The 26381-nt window shown below is 36.0% G+C and overlaps 3 protein-coding genes across 5 annotated transcripts; 1 reads left to right on the forward strand and 2 right to left on the reverse strand.

Moving 5' to 3' along the window:
- Nucleotides 1-12284: 12284 nt before the first annotated feature.
- Nucleotides 12285-13609, forward strand: LOC137732433 (Cytochrome b561/ferric reductase transmembrane protein family). The gene is made up of 4 exons (XM_068471740.2): nucleotides 12285-12564; nucleotides 12653-12701; nucleotides 12825-13024; nucleotides 13123-13609. The coding sequence occupies exons 1-4, from the start codon at nucleotides 12400-12402 to the stop codon at nucleotides 13390-13392; spliced, it is 684 nt and encodes a 227-aa protein (XP_068327841.1). The 5' UTR covers nucleotides 12285-12399; the 3' UTR covers nucleotides 13393-13609.
- A 2830-nt stretch (nucleotides 13610-16439) lies between these two features.
- On the reverse strand, nucleotides 16440-20167 carry LOC137732019 (protein OBERON 3). The gene is made up of 2 exons (XM_068471301.2): nucleotides 17891-20167; nucleotides 16440-17147 (listed from the first exon to the last, which is right to left on the reverse strand). The coding sequence occupies exons 1-2, from the start codon at nucleotides 19764-19766 to the stop codon at nucleotides 16570-16572; spliced, it is 2454 nt and encodes an 817-aa protein (XP_068327402.1). The 5' UTR covers nucleotides 19767-20167; the 3' UTR covers nucleotides 16440-16569.
- Nucleotides 20168-22844: 2677 nt separating this feature from the next.
- Nucleotides 22845-25539, reverse strand: LOC137731016 (zinc finger protein 7). 3 transcript variants are annotated; one of them, XM_068470055.2, is made up of 3 exons: nucleotides 25394-25539; nucleotides 25041-25166; nucleotides 22845-23926 (listed from the first exon to the last, which is right to left on the reverse strand). In XM_068470055.2, the coding sequence occupies exon 3, from the start codon at nucleotides 23817-23819 to the stop codon at nucleotides 23043-23045; it is 777 nt and encodes a 258-aa protein (XP_068326156.1). In that variant the 5' UTR covers nucleotides 23820-23926; nucleotides 25041-25166; nucleotides 25394-25539; the 3' UTR covers nucleotides 22845-23042. The 3 variants fall into 3 exon arrangements, with proteins under 3 accessions (XP_068326156.1, XP_068326155.1, XP_088544299.1); XM_068470054.2 differs by having other exon boundaries at nucleotides 25387-25533; XM_088688173.1 differs by having other exon boundaries at nucleotides 25302-25396.
- Between the last annotated feature and the right edge of the window lie 842 nt (nucleotides 25540-26381).

Consider the following 26381-nt stretch of genomic DNA (forward strand, 5'->3'; position numbering starts at 1 on the left):
ACATGGGACTCACCTGTATTAGGAAGTTTGTAAGTAATATGTTCAATAATATATGTTTGGACTAAACTCATGACTTGTCATTGTGCGGTCTAGTAAAACATGTGAAGCATGCAGTTTATTATTGCATTGACAAGACAACGAACTCATTTGGGACGCATTTTGTTGTTCAATTCAATAAGAATTGCCTCCTACCTTTTCATTAAGAATGTCTAAGAACTCGTTGATGGATCGTTGAAAATGAGTTCTTTGTTCTTTCTCGTCCTCACATTTTTTTTTTTGTCGTCTATAATACTATGTCATGATATAAATAATTTTAACTTTCAGACTTTCAGTTATAAAACATCTTAACATGATTTTAGAATATCGTTACAGTTTAGATATACGCTTAAGTCAACGATAACACATATTAACTAATTCTTAATCTAACGGTATTACTCCCCCATAATTAGAGCCGAACATACATACTGCTCTTCTATGTTCCATTATTCCTCATACAATGATTTCGTACACTTTATCCCTCATTCAAGACTTTGAAATAAAATAGTCATAGCTTGAATATTAATCTTTCAAGAAGTCCACATTCTTCAAAGAGGTATAAAGTGCTCAAATAATAATTGCATTAAAAGAAAATTAAAAAAATAAAAGTAGAGGACAATAGCGGGGATAAGAATAGCACTATCAAGTTGCCAAGAAAATTTTCAATGCCAAAACACCGATTCGTATATTTAGTGTCATAATATAAATGATTGAATATTTACAAAAAAAATTAACCATTTATATTATGAAATTTAGTGTATTAAACCGTATTTCCAGCACATCGTAGAACATTTCCAAGCACACAATTGAGAAAGCAAGAATCATTACGGGTAAAAAAATTATTATTAAGACTTTTGGGGCAAAAAGAAGTTTACCTTTAAACTCTTTTATCCTTTTTAAAAACAAATAGATTTATTTAAATAATAGAAAAGGAAAAGCAGCTGGGTGCACTCTCAATCAGGCAACCGCCCAAGGCGCCGTCTCTTTTGACACTTAATAGTGCATCTAGCTTTCCTAAACTACCCTCATATTACACCACATATTTACGGATTTGGCACAACAAGAGGATTGTGATGGCAATCTGGTAAATAATTTCAAGCGTGTGGGCAATACAATCTGCGGCCAGCCTCTAATTTCGGCGCTTAGAGGAATTGACACGTGGCTTTTGAAATTGGTTTTTCCATCTTTAGTAAATTCCACTTGGGCAAAACGGTGCCGCACAGCTGACGTGACACACCGTCCCCCTCACACCTCAAATCCCAAGTAGCCGTTGAAGGGCCCCACCGTAATTCATGGGCCTCCTTAAAGGTGCCCGCTCCTAACGCCGTTAATCACGGGACAATCCCGTCAAAGGGAATTAAGCACAGTCCCCTGAGCGGTGACCCCCTCTCTTAACGTCCGTGTCCGTTGAAAACGGCGTCCCCTCCCCCTCATTAGGCCCCACATTTCACGCGCAACAGGTAAGAGCATTATATTAGTCACTAATCTTGGTTAATTAACTTAATTAATAGATCAGATTATCGGGAACCGGGGACTGCCTAGTGGAGCAGCTGCATGGACTCCACCTCGGCGCCAACGGTTAAATAGGCGCAAGTTAGATAGTGCTAACATGCGCCGTTAGCGAATCTTGCATGGCAATATACCACGTGGCGCCATGGCATTTGCCCACGGGTTTTCGATGGTGAATGACGTGTGGGATCTAGCATATTATGAGATTGAGATCATCCCGACGTTGCATTGAGGATGATGCATTGATGCTGCCTGTGGTAATGGTGGATTCCATGCACATGAGGTTTGCAGGATCTGCACCCGTCCACTAGCCAGGATCATTAGACAAGATCAGTAGATGGACGGCTGATGTTTATCTTGGAGTTGTGAAATATTGTTTTGCTAATTAATATGTGGGTTTTTTGTGGATTTCTTGGGACTTGATGACAATTTTATTCGTATAAATGTTAAAAAAAATTTCTTAAAGTGAGATTCTTCATGAATTCTCTGTCATTTTATAATTTAAAGTCAATTTTTATGCCGTTATAAAATATTATACCAAAAACATTGTACAAAAAACATGAGATGACAGAAAATTCTACTTTTAAGAGAGTCTCATTAACATTTGTCTTTTATCTAACAGTTAGGATTGCTTATTTGAGAATGTGGGACATAGAGCCCAATACGTATTAAGGCTGTTTTTGGTACAGAAAAATAACAAATTATAAAGTTATATGTATTTTTTTTGTAACAAAAAGGTTTAGGGGAGGGGAGACTACCCCTCCCAAGATCATGGCTTTAAAGTCTTTTTGAGGACTTATGGAGAAGGTCTTAGTTTTTTTTTTAGTTTTTACAGGTCTCCCACCAAGAGGAATTGCCAGCAGTGAGATTCGATTTTAAACTTTGATCTTACGAAGAAAACGATCCATACTAACTCAATCAATCTTCATTGAGATTATAAAGTTATATATATTTGACTCAAAAGTGATGGGAGAGTCAAAATGTTACAGAGTTGTTGTCAAATTATGACTTTGCATAAATGTAAGTTCTCAACTTTTTTGTGTGCATTCCAGAGGGATTTTGTTATTCTTATTGAATACTTAATTTGTTGGATAAAATTTCTTAGTTCCAGTCGCTTGCATCCACAGAAACACAAAGTAAAGGAGTAAATAAATAAAAACACAAATAATACAACAAAAAAATTGATAAATAATACCGACCAAAACAAATACACCTAAAATAATAGTTTCTTAAGCTCCTGGGGGCATGTTTGCCTGCCGATTAAGAAATCGAGCTTTTTCCTTCGTTTCTTCCATCTCACACTTTCATATTTAAGATTTTAATTTGGGAGTGGGGTCCACTCCATGGCTCTCAAGCACGTGTCACGAGGTCCAGGAAAACCGCGACTTTTATTCGCGTAGAGATGTACACTATCCTTTGCCACGCAAGCCGTCGAGGAGGAGGATGATGACCTGACCTTCTCTGTGCTTCTTGCTTCTGGCTTCTGGCTTCTGGCTTCTGGTGGGTAGTGGGTGGTAGACCTGGTGGTGGCCTTCTTTGTTCTTTCTTCCCGCGCCGATTTTAGGGTTTATCCTTTTCGTCATGTAGCAAACCCTACCATGTACTATACATATTCTCTATCACATTTCAAGGCACGCCCACAGGAAAATGACTTATCCAATTGTGATCTGTAAACTTTACTGTAATATGATGATGAAGAAGAAGAAATGAAGAAGATAAGAACAGAGATAGCTCGGAGGAAAGAGAGAGAGAGAGAGAGAGAGAGAGAGAGAGAGAGAGAGAGAGAGAGAGAGAGAGATTACAATGATTAATCCTCAAGAATTTCATTACACTTTCTGTTAGAGATGCTTACATACTTATACTCTCTTTCATTACTAAAGCTTATCTCTTAAACTACCTTATAACTACCTCATCTAACAACCTTTCTTATCTAATGACAAATGGCATCTTATTAACCATTGGATCACTATCCTCAACATCATCTTCATGAATTCTCATGTAGTAAACCCTACCATGTACTATAATATATACTTTGTCTTTACAATTATTTATGTGAATAATATTTTTTTATAGATATTATCATCTTAATTCACATGATAATATGAAATCTTTAACAAAATATAATATCAGATTCAGATTATTTGTAACTATGATTTGTAATGAAATATGTATCAATGTTTCAATTGAAGGTATTATTTTTGACGTGTTCTAGATGATGAAACAATTGGGATAATTAGTAGTGTTTTCCTTTGCTCCATCATTCTTTGTCTTACAATACTTAATGTTCTTGCAAATGATGTAAACGCCTCTATTAGGACTTACGAAAAACAAACAAATTAACAAGAGATAATACAGTCGAGCTATAGTGAAGAGACTGACTGGTACGTACTTAGCTGAAAATATACCGTAAAATTATTGTCTTAATTGTAAAAATAACATACTAACCAACTCTTATGTTAGTGTTACTTGTTCTTGGTGTTGGTTTAATTGTTTAGTAATCACAACTCATTAATCAATAATTTTTCCCTTTTAAGAAAAAAATGGGGGTAACTGGTGACAAACCATAATTATATACACTCCTTCCAGGCCCTGAAGAGGCTAACTGGGACTTGCACCCTACCCATGACCACGATCAAGGAGATTCACAGCTTACAAACCATGTTACAAAATGCCCTAAGTTTGTGCTGAGACATTTTTATGTTCCATGGTTTCCAACTTTCCATCCATTTGTTGATAGTTTTTTTTTAATTAAAACTTCCACTAATTTTCTAATTTGTTAATTTAGCATGTCATGTACGCTTCCAAAATGATGGAAAATCTCAATTATTATTCGAACAAGTTGATTTTGGATCGACAATACTATTGGCAAAAACAAGTAGCTACATGATTCATATTATTAGTTGAAGTTCACATGAAATATATGTTAATCATAGTGATTCATATTATTAGTTGAAGATTCATATTATTAGTTGAAGTTCACATGAAATATATCTTAATCATAGTGATTCATATTATTAGTTGAAGTTCACATTAAACATATATTAGTCATAACGTCACTTGGCTATAATTAACCCGAATAATTGCGTTTTGCTCTCTTAAGCGTCTTGCCTCAAGTTGCAATATTATAAAACGAGTCGTAGATAAGACCAGAGAATTCTTGGTAAATAATGCATTGATCACCAACAAAAATATATGGTTCCCTTAATATATTAATACAGTACTATATATAAGCTTCTCTGTCATAGGACCATTTTAGTCAGTTAACGTTGTTTATATAAAACCCTAACCAACTGCAGGCAACTGATTACATGTGTTTGTCTGCATGCATGTGTAATTTGTCTAACTAAAAAAACTTCTGTACGTATAATATTCTGTAATATATGCACGTAACATGTTAAATACATATGATCTTCAAGTAAATTTATTTTTTATACAGTACCAACAAAAAAAAAAACATTTTGGAGTTAAAGTTCTCTTAAAAATATACCAGACGGATAGATATAAGTTCCGACTCAAACAATAGAATATAGATATGACAGAAAAAATAATTAATGGGTCTGTTTTTATAGCCGTTAGCTGTGTGAAAACCATGGTGCGTGGAAGAAATTAAACAGATAGTTTAGGAAAAATACCATTCCACCGAACGGAGCATGAAGCCAAAAATAATAAAGATTATAAATATATGTACACTGTGGTGGGCACCTCCTTCTTCAACAACTACTGCATCGCATCCTCTGTTAAATATGTACATAAAAAAATATTTGTGATCATATATTTGTAGGCCCGTTTACATCATTTATTCCCGACATGTTAACCTAAAGCGAGCTCCGATCCCTCACTCCTTTGCCTATCTTTCTCTTTCTCATCCCCTATTACGTGCGTGTTGGCACGTCAGGACTCAGAACCTAATTTTCAATGTGTTATTGCTTATACTACCAGAAAAAGATGTACAACATGACTATTATTTGTCGTGATGGCCATTGGGGCTTAAACAAATATATATCAGGGTACCAGACTAGCCCGAATGGTGTGGTTTGATTTGACGATTTATTTCCATTCGATGTTGAAACTTTCGTTAAATTGCTTCACTAAATACACAATGGTAGACTATCATTTTAAATTAATGATATTTGACAGTTAATTTAGACTCACAGTAGAACTAATTCTATTAAGAAAACATTTGATATGTAAAGTGTGAAGTGGGTGTTATTATTTTTATTTTTTAGTAAATCGATATTTTTACACTAAGGAAAGAGGAAGTTTGGTAAAGCCACATAATGAGCAGTCTAATTTGTGGGTGTCATTTGTGTGTTTAGTTAATTTTAGAATTGTTCGATAACAATTTCATTTGTATGTTTTTTTTTATGAAAAAAAAAAAAAAATTTATGGAAAGGATCCTTAATTTGTTGTAACAACATGAGTGGTGCGCACACACTAATTAGTGTGGTAAAGTAAAGTGTAAAGGCACGAAATGCAGTTATTGTAAAATATGGTTTGGAGATGGAGGGGGGAGCGTTGGTGTGCTCTCATTTCACGATTTTGCAGCTAAAGCTAGCCCCATTTGACACATTTGCCACTTTCCTTGTTACTTTTCTTTCATTTCATATATGCATGCATATATGTTGTTTTAACATCATGTTAAGTCACGCCTTTGATTGAGCCTCTGAGTTAAGTTTTGCAAAGTTAAAGTGGTAATTTATTTTCTTTATTTTTGTTTGTTGGTTGCTAATATAATAAAGATCGTCACTTAGTACTGCGGTCTAGTGGTAATCATCTTTGCTTGTAAGTGAGAGGTCTTAGGTTTAGTTCTCTCCAAAGCCGAAGTTGGACCACATTATTATGATAAGCTCATTGTAAGACTTATCCCACTCTCCCACTTCCACTATTGTTTGTTAAAAAAAAAAAAAACCATAATAAAGGCATTTTAATTGAGAACGCATTATACACACACACACACACACGCACTAGCAGAGAGCACACACATTGTGTGTGAACAATTTCTATTTTGTCCTCCTTATGTCAATATTGTGTATCAAAAGTAAGGGTAAAATTGGAAAACAAGTATATGATTGTTATTTTCTAAAAAAAAAAAGAGAGGGTAAAATAGGAAAAATAGGGATATGATTGTTATTTTGTCAAAAGGTACAAAATTACTATTTTGCCCTCCTTTTTGTCAATAGTATGTATCAAAAGTGAGGGCAAAATAGGAAAAAAGTTGACACGGAAGGTTCTCTTAATAGTATAAGTATATATATATATATATAAGATATAGATATAGATATTTGCTTTCATCTTATAAGCTAATCTCTCATCGATGAATGAACCCTAATGTCTCTTAGCAAGATTAATCAAATATCCCAACCACTTTGTATAATTAATTTAATTACGGCCAGCTAGCTATACATGGTCACGGCCTAAACCCTAACATATATATATATATATATATATATACATACATATATATGTGTGTGCGCGCGCGCGTGCTATATGGTATTTAGTTTTAACCTTTTTCTGGACTAGGTCATGGTTTCTAGCTGCAGGTTCCTCTCTTGTTGTGACTTGAACTGCAAATATTAGTTGAATAATCGTTTGATGTTGACTTACATATTAAGTTAAAATAAATAAATCAAGTTATGAATTATATAGATATCACAGGTACAAAATTTAGTTGATAGGAATTTGTCTAAATTATGAGTTATAATTTACTTGATATCTCTTGATTAGCAAGTCTTTTTCTTGGACAACTGTAAGAACGGATATTTAGAAACAAGATCAATATCATCCATGGCCACTCAACTTTGGCGTGCCTTTTAATTAGTGCACATCTGATATGATAGATATACATACTGGCCAAAGATGTTCCTTTGCCTACTAGTCGATGTACGTATTTACAAAAGACATTCACAAGAAATACACGCCACTATCATGTTAACTTGATCTATCCCTTGTGTTATTGTCATGCATCTAAATTTTTTGTATGAACCAAAATGTCTATGTATATGATGTTAATCAAATGGCAGAATAGATCAAATTAAAAAATGTAAATTTGACAGCAAGAAGAATGGTTTACAAACTTGTGCTTTGGTATGATTTGAGCCCGGCCGGCCGCAACTCATAGTTTCAAAGAGAACGGTACTACGAGTCTAACACAGTGCTTTATTATGACATATAAGAGTTTTTTTCAACCGAAATCTATCGTTTACTATGTTTTATTACCATTCTAAGTTTTTAGAATGTGTCGATATTTCGTTATTTGTTTAATTTATTTCCTATTTCTACTCCTAGAAAGTTTAGGACAAAAAAGACATTATATTACATAACCCACCTTGAGGGTACTAAGATTTATTATCTATCATATTATCAATCACTAAATTTGAAGTTTTTTTCTTCTCAGGATTTCAGCTTCCTCATTCCTTAAAGTCTCCATTGGATATTTTTTTTTATAATAAGTATGGGCTCATTTGGGAAGTACTTATAAATAACTGAAAGTGCTTTTAGAGAAATGATTTTGGATTTCAAAAGCACTTAAAATGCTTATTGCAAGAAATTTACTTGCATTTTTACTAAAAAAATTAGTTCAAAAAATATTTTCACTAAAAACGTTTTCATCGATTTAAAGACACTTCCTAAACAAGCCTTATATTTCATGCATTGGAAAATTAAAATAATAATGCCCACTTTTTAATTTACACCGAAAAGGAATCTAAATATCGTTGAGTATACTTTTGCTCTTGCTGCATGAAACTAGTAACTAGATCATAGCCGATCGAGACATTGAGAAATTGGATACAGCTCGATTTCCTTTTACTTGCTGCATCCACTTGCGTCGCAGTAAACTAAATTTTTTGAAAATAGAGTAAAAATATGCAAAAGCAGTTAAGAATCAATATATAAGATATCAAAACATTACGTGCAACACAAGGTTGTCCAGCAGCTCAATATTCCTCTTCCCTGTCAATAGTATAAGAGCAATGGAAAGGGGATTCTTTCAAAAATGAGACTTCTCATAGACTATTTGATACCTCATGTTTTTTACACAATATTTTATAATATTGGCAAGTAAATTGACGTTAAACTATAAGATTGCAGAGTCAATAAAAAATCTTACTTTGAGATTGTCCCTTTAGCATTTCTCATAGTATATTACTAAACTAATTAATATGTTGGTTAAGAAAACTAAATTTTCCAGTAAGCAAGCATATTTCAAGAAGATTAAAAAATGGAAATAAAATCATAAGAAAAAAGTCAAATGAAATGAAGAAAGTGTTGAAAGGGTGATGGAACTGGAAGGAAGTATAAGTCTCCATCGAGTAGTTATGCTGAGAAAAGCAAGCTCGGAAAAGAACGCTTATCTGACAACCACTGGGACTCCGTGATGATTATATATATGTATATTATGAATGCCAATTAATCCAGAAAATAAATTTAAAAAATAATGATCATGAGTATTAGTCATGAACAATCAAAAACATTTAAGTGGTAGGAAATGCTTGCATCAATGATAGCAATTCCATTGTCTTTTTCCAATTCCTCAGATTCATCATCCTTCCTCCATAACCGTAGCTACACGTGTCTGGTTCATCATAGCTAAGAGGGTGAGAATAATTTGTAAAGGTAGTCTACATGTATTGGATGGAGGCAAGATTGTCTGCCCTCCTTTTACCATGTTCTTCTTATCCCTTTCTATTTGTACGATTACGGTTAAATTACGTTAATATTTTATATTTTTATTATTTTTTATCTTATTATTTCTATTAAAAAATTAATATAAAATGTTAATGTGACTTAACCGTGGTCGCATAATATAAGAGGAGATGGGAAATGTATGGTAATGGGAGGGCAGACAATTTGCCTCCGTATTGGATTGGTGTAGCTGTTGCCGTAAATTATAGAATGAACTGGGCTCATGTCATAATTCAGGATTCTTAGCTATTGTTTCATTGATTAGAGATTCTAAATCATGGTGTGAGTACGTCCGTCTGTAAAATTCGTGCTATGGCCAGCAAGTATTTAGCAACTTGGGATTGAAAAAGTAATCACTTCGAAGCGTGGTCCTCCTAAATGTGTAATTCCAAGTGCATGCAAGCTCATGAACATAGTGACTAGTAGTAATAGTATTACCACCTTGTTGCCTTTTGTAGCAGGGTCCAAGGGAGGGAATTGTGGAAAGAATAAGACTTAGACTATTCAAAAGATGAGTTGAAGTTCATACTCAAAATTGTTTGTTGTCGTTTTATAAAACATCGTATTTATAATCAGAGTTGTTCATAATAAATAACTTTATAAAAATTGAATTTGCAAAAAATAAATTAAAACTAAGGTCATTTAGTTATCAAATTGTTTAAAAACACATGAATGAATTTGATAAAAGTATTACAAACTCTTTATGTATGTACTACAATAGGTAGACTAAACGACCATATTTTTAGTTTATTTTTTTCAGAGATTATCTTTACAGAGTGATTCATATATGAACAATTATAATCATAAGCATAGAGCTTTGTAATTTGAACACGAAGAATTTTGAGCATGAGTTCCTACTCATCTTTGAGTGGCTAAGTATTGTTCTCGGAAAATGTCTCTCCAAACTTTTTATTGTGTGGCCAATCCATCAGAAAGGGATTGGTTCACGCTTATTTTGGTTAAATTTGTATGCATATAACTAGTCAACGATCCAATTCAAGTTCATAAATTTGTGTTTGGTTAAGGAAATGTTCTTCCTCCTTTCGGCGTAGTGATTCCTCCAATCGCATAGCCTATAACTGGGCGGCCCTGTGTTCTATCTGGTGGATAGTAATAACTTAAAAGGTTGGGCCTTCAAATCCTATTCCAGTTCAGACAAATGGGCCATGCTAACCTAATTGTAAGAACCAAGCTTTTGGGGTCTGACTGTAATTAGATCAAACCCTCAAGGAAATCATGTACCTTACAGAATATACGTCTTCTACTTTGTTGAATGGCATCCTGGCATCCTGCTCTAAGATAACCACCCATGGAGCTCTCAAGTGCAGCTAAGAACTTCACTGAACCGATACTGCTCATACAATCAAAATATAAATCTAAAGATAAGTCCTATTGATTGATTTTGTCCTTTGAAACTGCAATTTAGTTTCATTTTTATCACATATAATTGACTTTGTCTTGCTTTGCTTTATGAAATTGTCATTTTTTACTCATTTAGTTTCAGTTCACCCTATTTTCATTCATTCCGTAAAAAAGGATGTTAAATTAAAGGATAGTATGAACATTTACTTTTCACACAACTCCTTGCCTCCAACTTGCTTGCTAAAACAATCACAATTCCATTTTGGTGAAGTCTTATCCAAACCCCGCTTGTCTTTTTTGCTGAAATAGATGAAAATTAGGTGAACAAAAACTAAATGAAACGAAACGGCAGTTTAATGGGATAAAATGAGATAAAAATCATATTCAATGGATAAAGTGAAACCAAATGACATTTTCAGAGCAAATCAATTAATAAACATAAAGATAATTATGTCGCCATGCAGTACTCTGCTTTCCTGTACAGGGACACCGATACTGGAGGATATAAGAAAGTTGTCCTGGTAAATACGTCAGTTAAATTTATATTAATTTAATCAGCTCTCTTAATCATCATGGTGATACGAACTATGAAGTACTGAAGGTTTACTGATATATTTTCTCCAGTTGTGTTAATTTATTTTTGTTGTGACTTAGATGGTGTGATGCTTTTCGCGATGGTGTGATGCTTTTCGCACATACTGTAAAGTTGTTTGAGGTTTCTCCACAAAACTTTAATCTTCTCTTTTGCTTTACTGCTTTAGCAATAGTATTAAATTAACCAGCATCTTCCTTTAGCTTGTCTGGTTTTGTTTTCTTTTATATCTTTTTCTTGCTTATGTTTTTATAAAGGTCACGCTTTTGCTAATTATTGTAACATTAATTGAATTCTGATTAAGCTATATACTGATAAATCAAAACAAAATAATACTAATGGAGAACAAAATTTCTGACCATTTGGTTCATTTATCTGTTCTAAAAAGTAGACAAATCTTTCACATTTTGGAAGTGCGTGTGGCATGTGACCTGAGTAACAAGAAATTTTTTTCACGTTACGAGAATACCTATTATGTGGTGTACTATTGTATGTATTATAATAAGAATTAACAGCAATATGGTTGATATGTTAATATGTTATACTTCTAAAATATATTAACAAAAACCAAATACAGGTGTTATAAATTTACAAGAATAATAACATCACATGGTCATTTTTTTGGGACACTGAAAAATTGTTCATGAGTAATATTACAAATAATATTACCTTGAATGGATTTATTTTTTGCTTGAAAAAGGCTAACCTTTACCCCTTTCAGTCTAATCTGCTACCACATTTTTCTTTTTCCTTTTTTCTTTGGAAAAAAAAAAAAAAGATTTCCTCAAGGGGTGATGATCAAACAGCTAGATAGCTAGGATACCTCCACAAAGTGTAACATTAAGAGATCGGATATATACTTGGATTAATCATCAATGTGAACTTGTGATGCTTTAGCTTTTCCTTTTTCTTATAATTATAGGCAGAATAAATACCTTGGTACAATATTAGAGCTGGTTCTATTTTGTCCTTGTGATGCTTTGCTAAAGTTCAAAGTTTCCCCAGAAGAGAATCCTAAAACCAACACAGCAAGCAATCCCAAGAACAGTGCATGCATTTTTTATCACCAACTCTTACAAAGATACATATATATAAGAACTCATTCAGACATTAAAATTAAAGGAACCAAATTTAAGATATTAACCCACCAATCCCCATTCTCAATTCCCTAGATTAATTAACTTCGCCGTCATCTGTCGTCTAATCACTTAATTGCAATGCATACTACTGTTGTAAACTATAGGTACCAACGATCAGCCTCTAGGTTGACAGTAGGTGCACACTTGTTTGGCATCTTAGCAATCATACTTATGCTTGTTTGGCTCCTGCATTACCGTGGTGGCATCGACTATGAGTCTGACAATTCAGATCGAGTTTTCAACGTAAGCGGTCATTAAACCTTCATAACCAGTACTATTTTCTTAATCGTGGCTCAAATTAAAGTTTAAGTCATCTTCCTTGATTTGGCAGGTTCATCCGTTTCTTATGTTCTTCGGGTTTATTTTCTTTGCTGGTGAAGGTACGTAAGCAGTAGGGTACTAGGGTTTCAATTTCTCTCTGTATGTAGGCTAAATATACGTACATACATTTAAATATTAATATCCAAACGAAAAATTATTATTGCGTTTATGCGATATACCAGCGATGATGGCATACAAGACCGTAATGGCAGAACACAAGGTGCAGAAGTACACTCACTTCTTGTTACACCTGATAGCTCTATGTACCGGGATATTTGGTATCTGCGCTGCTTTCAGATACCATGACATGAGGCAGTTAGATGACATGTATTCCCTGCATTCATGGATTGGTTTGGGTACCTTTATCTTGTACGGTTTGCAGGTACGTACTTACTAATAAATTAACATAACTTCATTAATTAGTTAATTATATTCCTTAATTACTTAATTAAGCACATGAATGGTTTGATTTGCATGCAGTGGCTGTTTGGAGCTGCTGCGTTCTTGTTTCGGGGAGCTACGCCACAGTCAAGGATGAGATTAATTCCATGGCATATGAGTATGGGCAGGACAATTCTATACTTGTCGATATGTGCTGCCCTAACTGGGTTGATGCAGAAATTCACATTCCTTGGACTTTCGAAAGTGATGGGAGAGAGAGAATCGCACTTGATCAATTTCACTGCACTAGCAATCCTCCTCTTTGGCATCTTCGTCGATCTTTCTGTCGCCCTTGCCCGCTATGTGTGATGTATAGTTTTTTAATTAATTTCTATCTTTTTCTTTTCTTTTCAGCTGGACTATTTGGTTGAAGACATTGGTTTGGTGTTATATATAATGTTGATTTCATATGTATAATCTTTTTTTCTTTTGGTGTGATTCATTTGAGCGAATTTATGTATGAAGGAGGGTTCATATGGGAGACCAATATATTGATTATGATATGAATTCATTATTTTTGCACTAATGATCAGATAATGTTGTGTTGATTCCTTAATCAGTTGAGTTTGTATATCAGTCCCTAATATCTTTTCTAATACAATTTTCTTGTACTTTTGCACTCTATGAAAAACATATAGCATCACTCCCTAATAGTTCTCATCTTCAATGATGGTGTACACGATATTTTACTGTGCAAACGTCATAATTGGAACCATTCATTCTCTTTATCATAATCTAAAGATAATTTCTATAAAAATTCATTCGACTTAAAAGACTATTTACTGCCGACGACTTGACTTAGCCATATGGGACACACAGAAACAGAATGCAAAAAACATATTCCAAGTTTTTGGCCTTGACACCTAAAGATCAGCCGGCTAGACGGTTTTCCATATTCCACGTACTGGGCGGCATCGATACTTCGAATTCTCATTCAAATATTGTTTACTTTGGGCAAATAAAACTCTAATCCTTACATTGATTTCATCAAAATTTCCCTTCTTTTCTAATCAACACTGTTTCTCTTGGTGTGTTTTAAATACAGTCCTAGTAAAGCTAGCTCTGGATAGGGTAACACTTACACATTACAACAATGGCACCTAAGAGTCGTAGCTACCAAATTTCAGCAACCCCAGCTACATTATTTGGGCATTTGCTAGCTATAGCCATAACAACCCTGGTTCTTGTTTGGACCCTAAAGTTCCGCGGTGGCTTCGCTCTCGAATCCGGCATCAAAGAGAAAATTTTGAATGTAAACATTACTTAATTGTTTAAATCTTGCTTATGCTCATATTATAACTGAAGTTTATATGATCATATCCTTTATTTCATCATATTCTTCCTCTCATTGTTCACAGGTTCATACGTTTCTAATGGTGGTCGGGTTTATTTTGATCGGTGGAGAAGGTAATCATATTGGAACTCACTAGGTCAGAAAATTGTGTTTATAACCTTGATAAAACGAATGTGCTCCTTGTGCACCTAAGTTGAATCCCTGTCTTCGCAGTTCATATTAGCTTAAAGTAGACTATCATCTGTATCAAAAGCATTGTTAAATATCCCTAGAATATTAAGGACTGATCTGATGGGGTGGCAATTTATTCGTGCAGCAATCATGGCATACAAGACGGTCCAAGGGACAAGGAACACACAAAAAGGGGTGCACCTTGCATCTTCTAGCCCTGGCGGCTATAATTTTTGGGTTGTACTGTGCTATCCACTTTAATCACGAATCCGGAGTTCCACATTTTCTTACCTTACATTCTGGCTCGGCGTAACCACCATTTCTTTATTTGGTCTTCAGGTAATACTAACACCTTACAATAGCTAAAATACGTCACCACCTTAAACGTCATGTCACTTTTGCGGAAATAACCTCTTGACTAAATGACCATACAATTATGTTGTTGCTTGTTTTTCAGTACTTGTTTGGCTTCGTGCTCTATGCGTTTCCGGGTGGAGACATGTCGTCGAGGGGAAATTTTATGCCATGGCACACATTTTTTGGGATGGTGATATTTCTTCTAGCAGTGTGCACGGCTGAGACAGGGTTAATGGAGAGGTTCTTTTTCTTGGCCGTAGTAAAAATTAATCAAGAAGTACTAATAGTCAACTTCACTGGTCTTTTGCTCCTTCTCTTCGCAGCCACCGTCAGCCTCACCGTCCTCCTCCCTCGGCTTTATTAACTAATACCAACCAGTCATCTTTACCTTGGTATATTTTTCTTATTAAATTTTGTTTGGAGACGAATTATTTTTGTTGTTGTTTTGATAGAGCGTTATATTTACGCTTAGAACGAGAAAATTAATATCGGTAGGTTGTAGTGCTAAGCATTAATACATTTCTACTTCCGTAAAAGATTTGTTGAACCAGATGGCTATTTGTATACTTAAATTAATAAAGCAAAAGATGAACATTCAAGTAAGTTTATTGTCATCTTACTTTGTATCTGTCAAAGTGTAATTTTACTTTAGCATAATTTTCTCATTATTTTTAAATATTGTATATTGTATACTGCAAATCTACAATCACAAAGTCAGATGCTTGTAATTCAAGTGATTGACAGTATTTGCTTTTATGTTTGAGATTGTGTTTGAATGGCTTCCACAAAATAAAAAACAAAATACGAAATCACAAAGTAATGATGATGTTGAATGAGATCCAGTGTGTCTGTAGCACGCATACAAATGGATCCGGACCATTTAAGAGAGAGAGAAAGAGATTCGAGCGGTTCAAATTTTTGGATTTTTGTGAAATTGGTCAGTAAGATGAGCTATTAGGATAGTAAAATTGAAATTGAATGGTCCAAATCTCTCCATCCGTATACTCCATATGTAGTGCTTCGGAACAGATCTCAATCCGCTATGGTTTTGCACCCACGACATTATTAGTTTTAACAATGGTGGAAGTGGTGGGACCAATGGTACAACATCCTTGTAGCCACAATCGGCGTCGTGCTTTTACTGTGTAGGAGGATATCGTATCTATGACTATGAACAAGAGACTTTGGTCTTGGTGGCGCATTATAGCACCCATACGTGTGGACAACCTTACATAAACAATGCAAAAACATATCTTCTACTGCAAGACATTCTGGAGAAATTCTTGTGTTCACTAGAGGACTACTTCATTCGTACGTCCACACACATGGAGTTTCGTAGTGGACAATAGTACAAGAGATGTTGCTTACGAATGATGACTTAATTTTCTAAATGGACACAAGAATTTTTCGTCGTTGTGACAAAAGGGGAGGCACGTGTGCGGCATTCCTCAGCTCAAACATTGCCATCCATGGGGGGCACATAGAGAACAATTCCAGCACTAGCTATATAATCATTAGAAGAACAAATTTGGAATTCCACAACTGAGAAACAATCTTTCACTTGATAAAAATAACAAGCAGAATCCAAAATTGAAATAACACTAATTAATATACTAAACATAGTTAGCACCATTGTTAAAAAAAAAATGAAAGGATAAAAGAAACTAGACCCGTTGCTGTTTTGTTGCTTCCATTCTCTCCAACAAGCCAGCAATCTCGCCTTGCATTCGAGTTTTCATCTTGTAGTAATCACAATGTGAACTTTCCAAAATTTTCAGCTCCTCCAGTTTCTTCCTTCGCTTTTCCTCCGTCTCTTTCAGACACAATTTGGAAAACTTTCCGGCATACTCTTCCTCCAGCTTCTCCGTCTTTGTTTGTATCATCTGACGGTACCCTTCTGCCTCTCTCCGCGCTTCATCAGCCTTGTCCTGGAACATTCTAGCTTCTGCTTCCTTTATCCTCACCAAGCTTTCCAAGCTCTCAAACCCGTCTATTTTTGGTAATGTCCCAAACTGGAACTCATCCTCATCGCTTATGTGGGATGATTTGAGGGGGTTCTGACGCGTATCGTTGGACAGTGAATCACGTTGCATACTAGAACTTGTGTTGTAAACAGCATATTTCGGAGGTGCAGAAACGGATTGTGAAAAGGGGGTCAAATCTTTTCTCAGGCTGGATTGAGAGGCACTCAACTCTTTTGTGGATATGGTAGAAGCAGGATATTCTGATACTCCATCTGTATCTATTTCAAAAGGAAAGTCAAATCCAGAGTTAAGCATAAACAGAAAAGAAAAGAATCATTTAGAACGAGTATAACATTCAAACTCAAGCTATAGAGGAGATTTAACCTATCAACAGTGAAACGAAAAGAAAAAAAAAGAGGCCAAAACTACAAAAGGGTAAGCTACAGAGATTAAAATGCTATTTAACAGCCACAGGAATATGATCCCCATCGTAGCTAATGTGCAGACAAGCAGTAGCCTCAAGTAAGCAATTCAGAGTATTCCATTCAACATAGTTCCAATTACCCTAGCCTCCAATACATGCCATAGGGTAATCAATCAACGTCCTTGAGACATTCAGTGACTATTCTCTAATTTATAAAAGAACATTATGCTAAAGTAGAATACGGCGAGCTGAGATTAGGTACAATTAACATCCCTATGATTTTATATTCAACGTGTGAAGAAATAAAAGTAGCTTGGAGCAACAAAATAGCATAAGGGTCTCGTGTTTCTAATTCAAAGATTGCTAGTTATGTTTTTCTTCCAAGACACTCTTATCATCTACCTTAACATCTCGATTCGCTACATTAATACTTTGCTCTCGTTTTCACATCAATGGCCGACATTTCGTCCCATAAGTAGTGGCTGACCTAATGGCAATTCGTAGAATTTTTCATTTATCTCTATGCTTTTTGGCACAATATCAAGTAAAAGAAGAAACGTTTAAGTTGAAATAGAAAACCGAAGAGGGTTGACTTACAATTAAAGAACTGAATAATGAAATTGCAGGCATCTGAAGGGGACATCAACTGGCTTCCAAGCTTGGAAATAATCTCCTCAGCCTTAATATGCAGTTCCCGGCCTTTAAAATCATCGCTTCTCCTAAAAATCTTCTTAACACAGTCAAGCTCCTTGATAAGGGTCTCTAGTCCCCAGTCCTTTGCACAGCACAGAAAGACATCCTTAACAAAACCAAACATTTCCGAAGCATGGCTGCATCCAATGCAATGAAATTGCATCTCAGTTGTCCCAGAGGGACCCTTCAAGCTAGGACCTGGTTTAATGAGATTACTCTGAATACCACAAGCAGCGTGGCACCAATGCGAACAAACATCACAGCCAACCCAACTACAAGTATTATTGGCACAGTCGAAATTCAAACATACAGGACACATACAGGAACTACAAAACCCCTTATTTGCAGAGCAAATCTTGCAGTCACAATCATCAACGGGCAATAAACTCTTGCAATTCACATTCTTACACCTCATAAACGAAAAAATCTCCACCAGCTCGGTTGCTGGAAGGCGGTTTTTCCCAGATACGAAGTTCCCAAGTCCCATTTTCACAGCAACCAAAATCTCCAATTGATCCTTCTGACATTTAGAGAGATTCTCCTTTGTAAGATCAGACCTTCTCTGAAGCCGGTTTTGAAGGCTCACCAATTCTTCCTTCTTCTCTGGCGCAGCTATCAGATTCTTCAAGTATTCTTTTGTTGATAAGAGTATTTCTTCAGGAAGCTCTTGAACTGTCTGAGCCATGACAGTTACAGACACCGAAACAATTTCGCGGAGAATTCTCTCCGGTCTCGAGAGTTTCCTGGTTCTCCCACCACCATCCACACCCTCCAATCCTCTCAAACTTTCAGAACCTCTCCCTCTAGAATCCCCGGAAAGGGTATCGATTTTCGGCTTAGCAGGCAACTCAGATGGAAAAAAAGAAAGATTTTCAGAGCTAGTTGTCCTATGAACACTGTTATTATTACAAGAATCCTTACGATTACTCTGCATCATCGACAAAATCCCGCCGCCGTGATTCGACAAACCGACTCCGGCTCCAATCGGCTTAAACCTGCTATGCACAGACCCATTAGTCCCCTCCCCGCAGTTCCAAATTTGATCATCTTTCCCAACAGAATACTCGAAATCCGTCGAATTTCGGGTAAGCGAGCAACTGGGGTTGTGGGAAAATGGGTGGGAATAAGAGTACGACAATGAAGCTGCTGTGAAATCATTGGAGCAAGTTGTCTGTGTGTTGTTAGCAGACGGCGCCAACGACTGTATGCTTCTGCTGGGCCGCAGCATCGCCGGATGATCGCCATTCTGCAAGGCGTTTGAGGCGGTGAGAGAGAGAGATACCTCCGGCAAGGCTAGAGAGAGATTCAAAGTCTCGAGCTTTGGCTTCTTGTCGTCCCTGCTTTCTCTCTCCGCCTCCTCCTCAAGCTCTCGCTTCGAGCAATTCAACCTGGTTTCGTTCAAATTAAGGAAATCCCTCTCTACCCATTTGTTAGAATTCTCAGATACGATGATGCCTTTACCTTTGAAACTCTCTTTCTCCAACGAAGTCAGCAAATTTGCGCCGGCTAAATCCTTCTCGAGAAAACCCAGTTTGGAACTGTCGCAGAGGTAGCTTAGAGTCAACTCCTGCGAACCTAAATTTCCAATCTTTGAGGGTTTTGATTGGAACCCATCAGAACCCATGTCTGATTCTCTAAGAAATCCGAACCCCTTTTCGGAGAATCCCATTTTCTCTTCTGGGTTGTGTTTGTTTTGCTTGGAGATATGGCGAGTGACCTTGCTCTGAGACGCCTCGTCGGCGGCAAGATTCCCAATCGCTCGATCCTTGTCGCCAAACATGGCCTTATCCACAGAGAGAGACAGAGAGACAGAAAGAGATAGGAGGAGAGAGAGGAATTACCAGGTAAGAGAAATAGGGAGGGGAGACAGGGAAAGTGTGTCTGAGAAGAGAAGAAATTGAAGAGAAACAGAGGGGAAAAGGTCTGCACCCTACAGGGGCTGTTTGGAAAATAGTAAAGAATCTGGGGTTGTGTTTGTCAATTGATTCTTCAGCACACCATAACTGAATTCCCAATTTCTCTATCTGCAACGGGATTGCCCCAACGGCTGGATTTTTCAAGCGTTTACACCGAAAAAACGGCGATATGATTGTAAAATTACTGAACTGGCCCCGCTGTGTTTGACGGAATTACTGATGCTCTGCTTTGAGTCGTCTTTTTCTTGGTGCATGCCTTTGACTCGGAGTGGTGGTGAAGGTAGAGGACAACTTTCTGTATTTTTCGAGAAAAATATGGATTAACGTTTAATTAGGGCATAATTACCGTTTAACTTCCTATAAAGGTGCTTAATTGCTTTCAATTTTGAGTCAAAGTTTAGCTGGTCAAGGGTCACAAGTTCATGAAAATTTTGTTTCTGTAACTCTTCTCGCATAAATTTTAGACTCGTATTCTACATGGCACGTTTTAAATTCGATCTGTTTCTGTTGATTCAGCTTATGGTTCCCTTCTTTTGCTAATTAATCATAATTTTTTTTAATTAATATATTGTTCTTTGCTTTTGAGACCAACAAATAAGGTTTTTGTTGGAGTATCCAATCGCGTGACATGTTATCTCAGTAAGATCTTCTTTTAGTAACATCCTTTATAAAACATGTTACATAATTATGTGTTCAAAAGTAAGGAATCTCCATGCCTCATTAATGATCTTCTTGAAGAGTGTACTGGGTAGTTTAGCTGCTATTTCAGTCTTTTATTTCATTACTTCTGCGTATTGACTTGTTCTTTAAAGCAATAAAATTCTCTGTCTATCTATAGTTTCAATTCAAACAAAATAAAAGCTAACTAGACCATAAGTTGGGCGGTTCTTCTGAGGACCATCGTTATGGAGGTCAGGCGTTCAATCATTCGTTTGTAAAAAAACCTCTTGAGGAGAGCTTTCCGTAAAAACAGCAACCCAGCTCGGAGTGGTAGCCCACTACTCCATTTTTTTTACCAAACAAAAAATAAAATGAGTATTTTTGCTCATCATTATTTAGTGTGATGTATGTTCACCATCCTATTATCACCGTTATATGAGTTTGAATTTCGAGATTCGTGTAGTGAATAAGCACAAATCTCAAAGTTTAAATTCATCTAATGGTAATAAATAAGATGGTGAGCATACATCACATAAATGGTAATGAGCAAAAATGCACTCCAAAAAAGGTATGAGAGGGACTGAAAAACCAAGATTGTAGTTTAACAGTTACTTCATGATTAGAACTGCCATCCATAAGATGAGTGATTAATAAATATTGATGAGGGGCAAGACATGATTAATTGATTGTTAATTATATTTAGGACATGACACACCATCATCGATCACTATCATATGCAGTACTTAATATTCATTGTTAGCAAAAAAGTCATCATATGTTAATTAATTAATCACATAGGGCCAAAGGAATCTTACAACAAGTTAAGAGTGGTATGGTTAATTTGGTAATTACTGGTATAAAGCTGTGTAAAGTGGTTTCCCTTTAGTCTAGACACGAAAACGACGTGCAACTGGTAAAACGCGTTTGGCAAATCCCATTTTCTCATTGTGTTACTATTAATTTTGAATGAAATGATTATGTTTTGTTTGTTTTTCGAAATAAAAAAATAAGGTTGTCTTACTCACAACATATGTTTTTGTTGAACAAATTCATATATTGAATATATTATATTTACTTTTAATCTAAAATTTGTCTTCATACACACGCTGGATTTGGTTAAGGAATAGTACTATTCACACTCATTTTTACCTGAAAAAGAATTCTCTTTGGATTCACTTTGTGGGGATCCCATCCTAGCAATTCATCGTATATCGTACGGTCAATTTTCGTCAGGTACTATTTGTGTTTAATTTTAAATAAAATATGTCAAATAATTTTTGACTGCACAATGCACGATGAATGACTAAAATGTGATAATCTTTAAGATTCCCACAATTTGATGCTGAATTGAATCCAAATCTTTTTTACCTCTCACTTTCTTGCTCACTTTCGATCATTAATTCTCTTTAATTCCAAGGACAAAAAATTGAAAAAAAATATGCGAAATATAAAAACGGGAATGTTACGTTGCCTGCATGAGAGATAGAGCGCGCGCAAAGGCAAACGCGGTATTGACGTATGCGGCTGCGGCTTCCGACGTGCAAGGAAAGTCCTTCGTCAATGACTCGATTTCGCAATGTCACGTTCCCATCCGTCGTTTTTTTTATTCATATTTATCGCATTTCATGTTTTGTCCTAACAAAATATCCTTTTGATATTTTCGTTTTTCTTATTCATGACTTCTTACCTTATCTCTATTATTTTGATTATTATTTGATTTATTTAATATAAAAGTTAAAAAAGTATATGGTGTTTTAGGGTAGTAGTGAAAACCGATATATTTATGTATTTTGGTGCATGTTCATCCTCACTGATCTCCTTAACAACTAACAATTTAACACATTAATTAAAAAAATATACAAGTTAAAAAAAAAAAAAGAGATAGAGAATGCACAAAAACAAGAGTGATTAAAATTATATTCCACCTCTATCTAGCATTCCTCACAACCCTTAGTCTCCTCCCTTGAATTTGATATGTTTGATATGCCTTAAAAGACATTTCATCCACATCCTAGGGTCAATATTGTGTATTGAATATTGAGGCCAAGATTGAACGTTGAAATTATGAATAAGAAGCGTGCTTTTGGGGTCAACCAAAACTTCATTTCTTGCCAAATTATGTTGAGCGCTTCTTGAGACACATAGCTCAGGTAGTTAAGAGCATTTACCTATTTACACTCGTATCTTCATATCCAAAAGGAACGCTAAAGGAAGTGAAAATTATGAATTTCATAACTTAAACCAATTACCGGCTTCCAATAAAACATTTTCACTTCCAATACTAGCAACAACAAGAACATCCTTAATTAATTATGAACTTAAGAAACAGATACAGCCATAAAAACAATTTAGAAATCTCTGCAGCCGTTACAAATGGCAAATCTCACTGCACAAAGTTAATATTAATACTATTTGATTAATGTCAGCATGCATGCTTAATTAGTAGGAAATATATCTAATTAAACACAACAACAAAAATCTCAAAGCCTTAGAGTAAGATCAGGTGAAGACGAACTTGTATTATTTCTTGGTGCCATGCTTGTTCCTGAATTCATGTTTGGATTTTGTGCAGATTGCACATTGTAATGACCTCCAACTCCCTTGCCTACCTGCCGGAAACTCCCGGGCCAAAACATGCCCTCGTCATCCTCGTCCATGAACACCGGCACTCCAAAATAGCCGTGTTGAAACCTCGCTACGCCTCTTGTGTCGGGGACAGGGAACCTCGGATGATCTGATGATACCATCGTGTTTTGGTGCACTGCAGAATGAGCTTGGATGCCAAGAGACCGGAATGCAGAAGCGGCAGAACCATGTAGGGGGAGAGATGCCAAGCTAGTATACCTGTCGGTAAACATTCCCATACGCATAGCACGCTTGGCCATTGTCCTCTCCCTCTTGTGAGCATTCTGATGGCCACCAAGTGCCTGTGAGCTATAGAACTTACGCTTACAGTAGTTGCATGAGAATACCCTTGGGTTTGTTCCTTCTGAAGTAGGGGGTGCAGCTGCCTCACTACTTGTCTCCCCTGTGCCCTTCAATTCAACGTCGCTGGAGCAAAACTGGAGTGTCAAGTCAAGTGAAACAGGCCCGGGATCTTGTTGTTGATGGTTTGTCTGATTTGTGAGGCACGAAGAAGTGGTTGCGCTGTCCTTAGAGGCGTCAGGGGATTCTTCTTGCAGAGGTACGTTCGAAGTTACTTGGTTCGTGACTTCTGAATTATTTTCAAATTCCAAGTTCAAGTTTTGTGTTAACATGTTTCGGCAGGGCAGCGAAGTCAAGGACTTTGTTTCTTCTATATGACTAATCACACGGAGAATTCAAGAAACTTTCTTAAGAGTGATGTTATCAGCTTGCCCTTCATCTGCAATCACGAATGCCAAAATGAGTCATTTTCCATGACAAAGTGGGATTCTTTCTACTCTCCTATTTCTTAGCGAGAGAATTTGCGAAGGAGGATCAACGATGATGAATGAGACATTTGAGTACTCGAGCAGGATGCATGTCAAAACACAAAAAAAGCAAACGTTTCTTGAGAATATTTTCACATAATGCACACATTTCATGCTATCTCAAAAACTCGGCAAGGAACTTACAGATAAAAAAGAAGAAGAAAAGAACTGTGGAAGAAGAACTTTTGTATCTCACAGGTGAAACCGTGAAAGTCATACTTTCAATAAGGGAAAGGTGTGCTGAGAACATTTTTGTCTATAGAGAAAAAAAATGAGCTCTGGGGTCTGTCCTCTAAATGGTGCAGAATCAGTAAACATTCCGCTCTTAGTTTATCTCTAAGTGGCATTTAACACATAGACAGAACTTGGAAAACCACAACCATTCACCATATATTTGAGACAAGAGGTTAAGATTATTGGAGAACAAATATATGCTCATATATGCTTGCCTAAAATCACTAAAATGCATGAACAAATTAAGAAGAGCGTCGGGAGTAAGGAATTCCTATGCAATCGCTGTTGTTCCGTGTTATTGCAAGTGACAAAAATAAAAACTTTAATCGGAGATGTATGGTAGCTAAATTGTCTTTGTTCACGGAACATATTTTAAGCAACTTTTTGCATATCAGCAGTTCAGCACAATAAAGCTGCAGAATGCCAAATCAACCTAATACCAAATGCAATTTAACATCAAATTTCCCTAGGAGATTTTAGTACCTAGTTTTCGATAAAAATTCATGGTTCTCTCCCTTTGGCGAGATCCGATAAAATTGGAGCCGTAAAAATACATGAATCTTCTAAATGACAGTGCTAATTAGCACGCTTGAATGATTAATTTAAATTTTTTTATCAACAGATAATCAAAGTGGAGTTTAATCTTCACCTTTTACTTGTGAGAAAGCAATAAACTTCATAACTTTCGTTTATTTGGGGAAGAGAGAAAAGTCACCAGGAAAATCACAGCAGGGAAAACCAGAAAGCATGGACTGGAGATATAGAAAAAACATGAAATCAACCAAAACTCACCGGGCATGTACAATCCAATACCAACGTGAAAGTGAAGACATGGGTTAGGCCAGCTGATTAGGGCAGTGTGCTACCTCTTTACACCAAGATCGAATCCATCTCCCGTAGATTACAGTAGCTTAAAATCTTGTGAAAAAAATAGAACAAAACAAGAAAATTTAGAAAGTAAAAAAAAAACAGTAGGCAGTCTATTGAATTGCAGTGATTAAAACCTAAAAACCAAAGAAAGGAAATTAGATTAATTTATGAGCAACGAGCAACCTAGGACTTGAGTGAGAAGAAGCTGTTATCGAAATCAAATCTATAGAGAGAGAGAGAGAGAGAGAGAGAGAGAGAGAGATGATACTTGATACTTGTATAGTACTGAAGATGCAGGCGGGCTAGCTATGGGTTAGGAACATGGGTACTGCCTCAGCCTTCATGCCACTTGGGAAAGTGCAAGCAAAGGACCACCACCACCAACACCACCACAAAGGAAGGACTAAAAAACAGGCATCTGGGATTTTTATTGTGTATTTTGATTTTTACCAGAAAAGGAGTCGGTAAAAGGACTTGAAAGAGAAATAAATGAGGATAAGGTGAGGGAAGGAAGGGGAGGACAGAACAGACAGACCAAAGTTGTACAATTATGGGAAAGAAGAGGGGAGCCTCCAAGAAGGGGTGTGGTAGGAGAGAGAGATGGGGATCATGATGGTGTCAGGTCAGAGATGGTCAGACAATTTGAGAGAGAGAGAGAGAGAGAGGGAGAGAGGGAGGGAGAGAGTGATAATTCAGATAACCTATTACTAATCACTCTCCTTCAGTTGAATTTTGAGCAGACCTGGCTTCTCTTCACTGCTATTTTTCATACATTCTCATCCCTTTTTATTTATATTAAGTCGTATCGATATTTTATATTATTATTATATTTTATCTTATTATCTTTATAAAAAAAATTAATATAAAATATTAACGTGACTTAATATTTACCGCATAAAATAAGAGATAATGAAAATGTATGGAAAGTGGAAGGGTAGAGAAGTCGGGTCCATTTTGAGCTGCTCTTCCTTCCTTCTTTCCAGTCCCCAACAGCTAACTTATTAATCAATCGATGAGAGAGAAAGATAGGAGGAGAGAGGGAGAAGCAAACAAAGAGACATAGAAAGCATGGGAGTACTTCAAGTCCCACATAAAAAGATACTTGCAAAGTCCAGTGTCTCTTTGCTCATTCTTCCCTTTCACTTTTGTAACAGGTGTAGGATCGTCTTTCTCTAAATCTCTCTCACATTTCTTTCTTTTCTGTTGAAATAATTATAATTAAAACACATCAATATTTTATATCGAACGTTTTATAAGGAGAGA

This window comes from Pyrus communis, chromosome 16 (assembly GCF_041283825.1).
Source record: "Pyrus communis isolate YQ-2024b chromosome 16, ASM4128382v1, whole genome shotgun sequence".
In the NCBI taxonomy this organism is placed as follows: Eukaryota; Viridiplantae; Streptophyta; class Magnoliopsida; order Rosales; family Rosaceae; genus Pyrus; species Pyrus communis.

Coding starts and splice junctions, on each gene's coding strand:
- LOC137732019 (XM_068471301.2), bottom strand. CDS start 19,766: ATGTTTGGCGACAAGGATCGAGCGATTGGGAATCTTGCCGCCGACGAG. Junction 17,148..17,890: donor CATTATTCAGTTCTTTAATT/GTAAGTCAACCC, acceptor CTTTTGAAATAG/ATACAGATGGAGTATCAGAA.
- LOC137732433 (XM_068471740.2), top strand. CDS start 12,400: ATGCATACTACTGTTGTAAACTATAGGTACCAACGATCAGCCTCTAGG. Junction 12,565..12,652: donor ATTCAGATCGAGTTTTCAAC/GTAAGCGGTCAT, acceptor TTGATTTGGCAG/GTTCATCCGTTTCTTATGTT. Junction 12,702..12,824: donor TATTTTCTTTGCTGGTGAAG/GTACGTAAGCAG, acceptor GCGATATACCAG/CGATGATGGCATACAAGACC.
- LOC137731016 (XM_068470055.2), bottom strand. CDS start 23,819: ATGTTAACACAAAACTTGAACTTGGAATTTGAAAATAATTCAGAAGTC.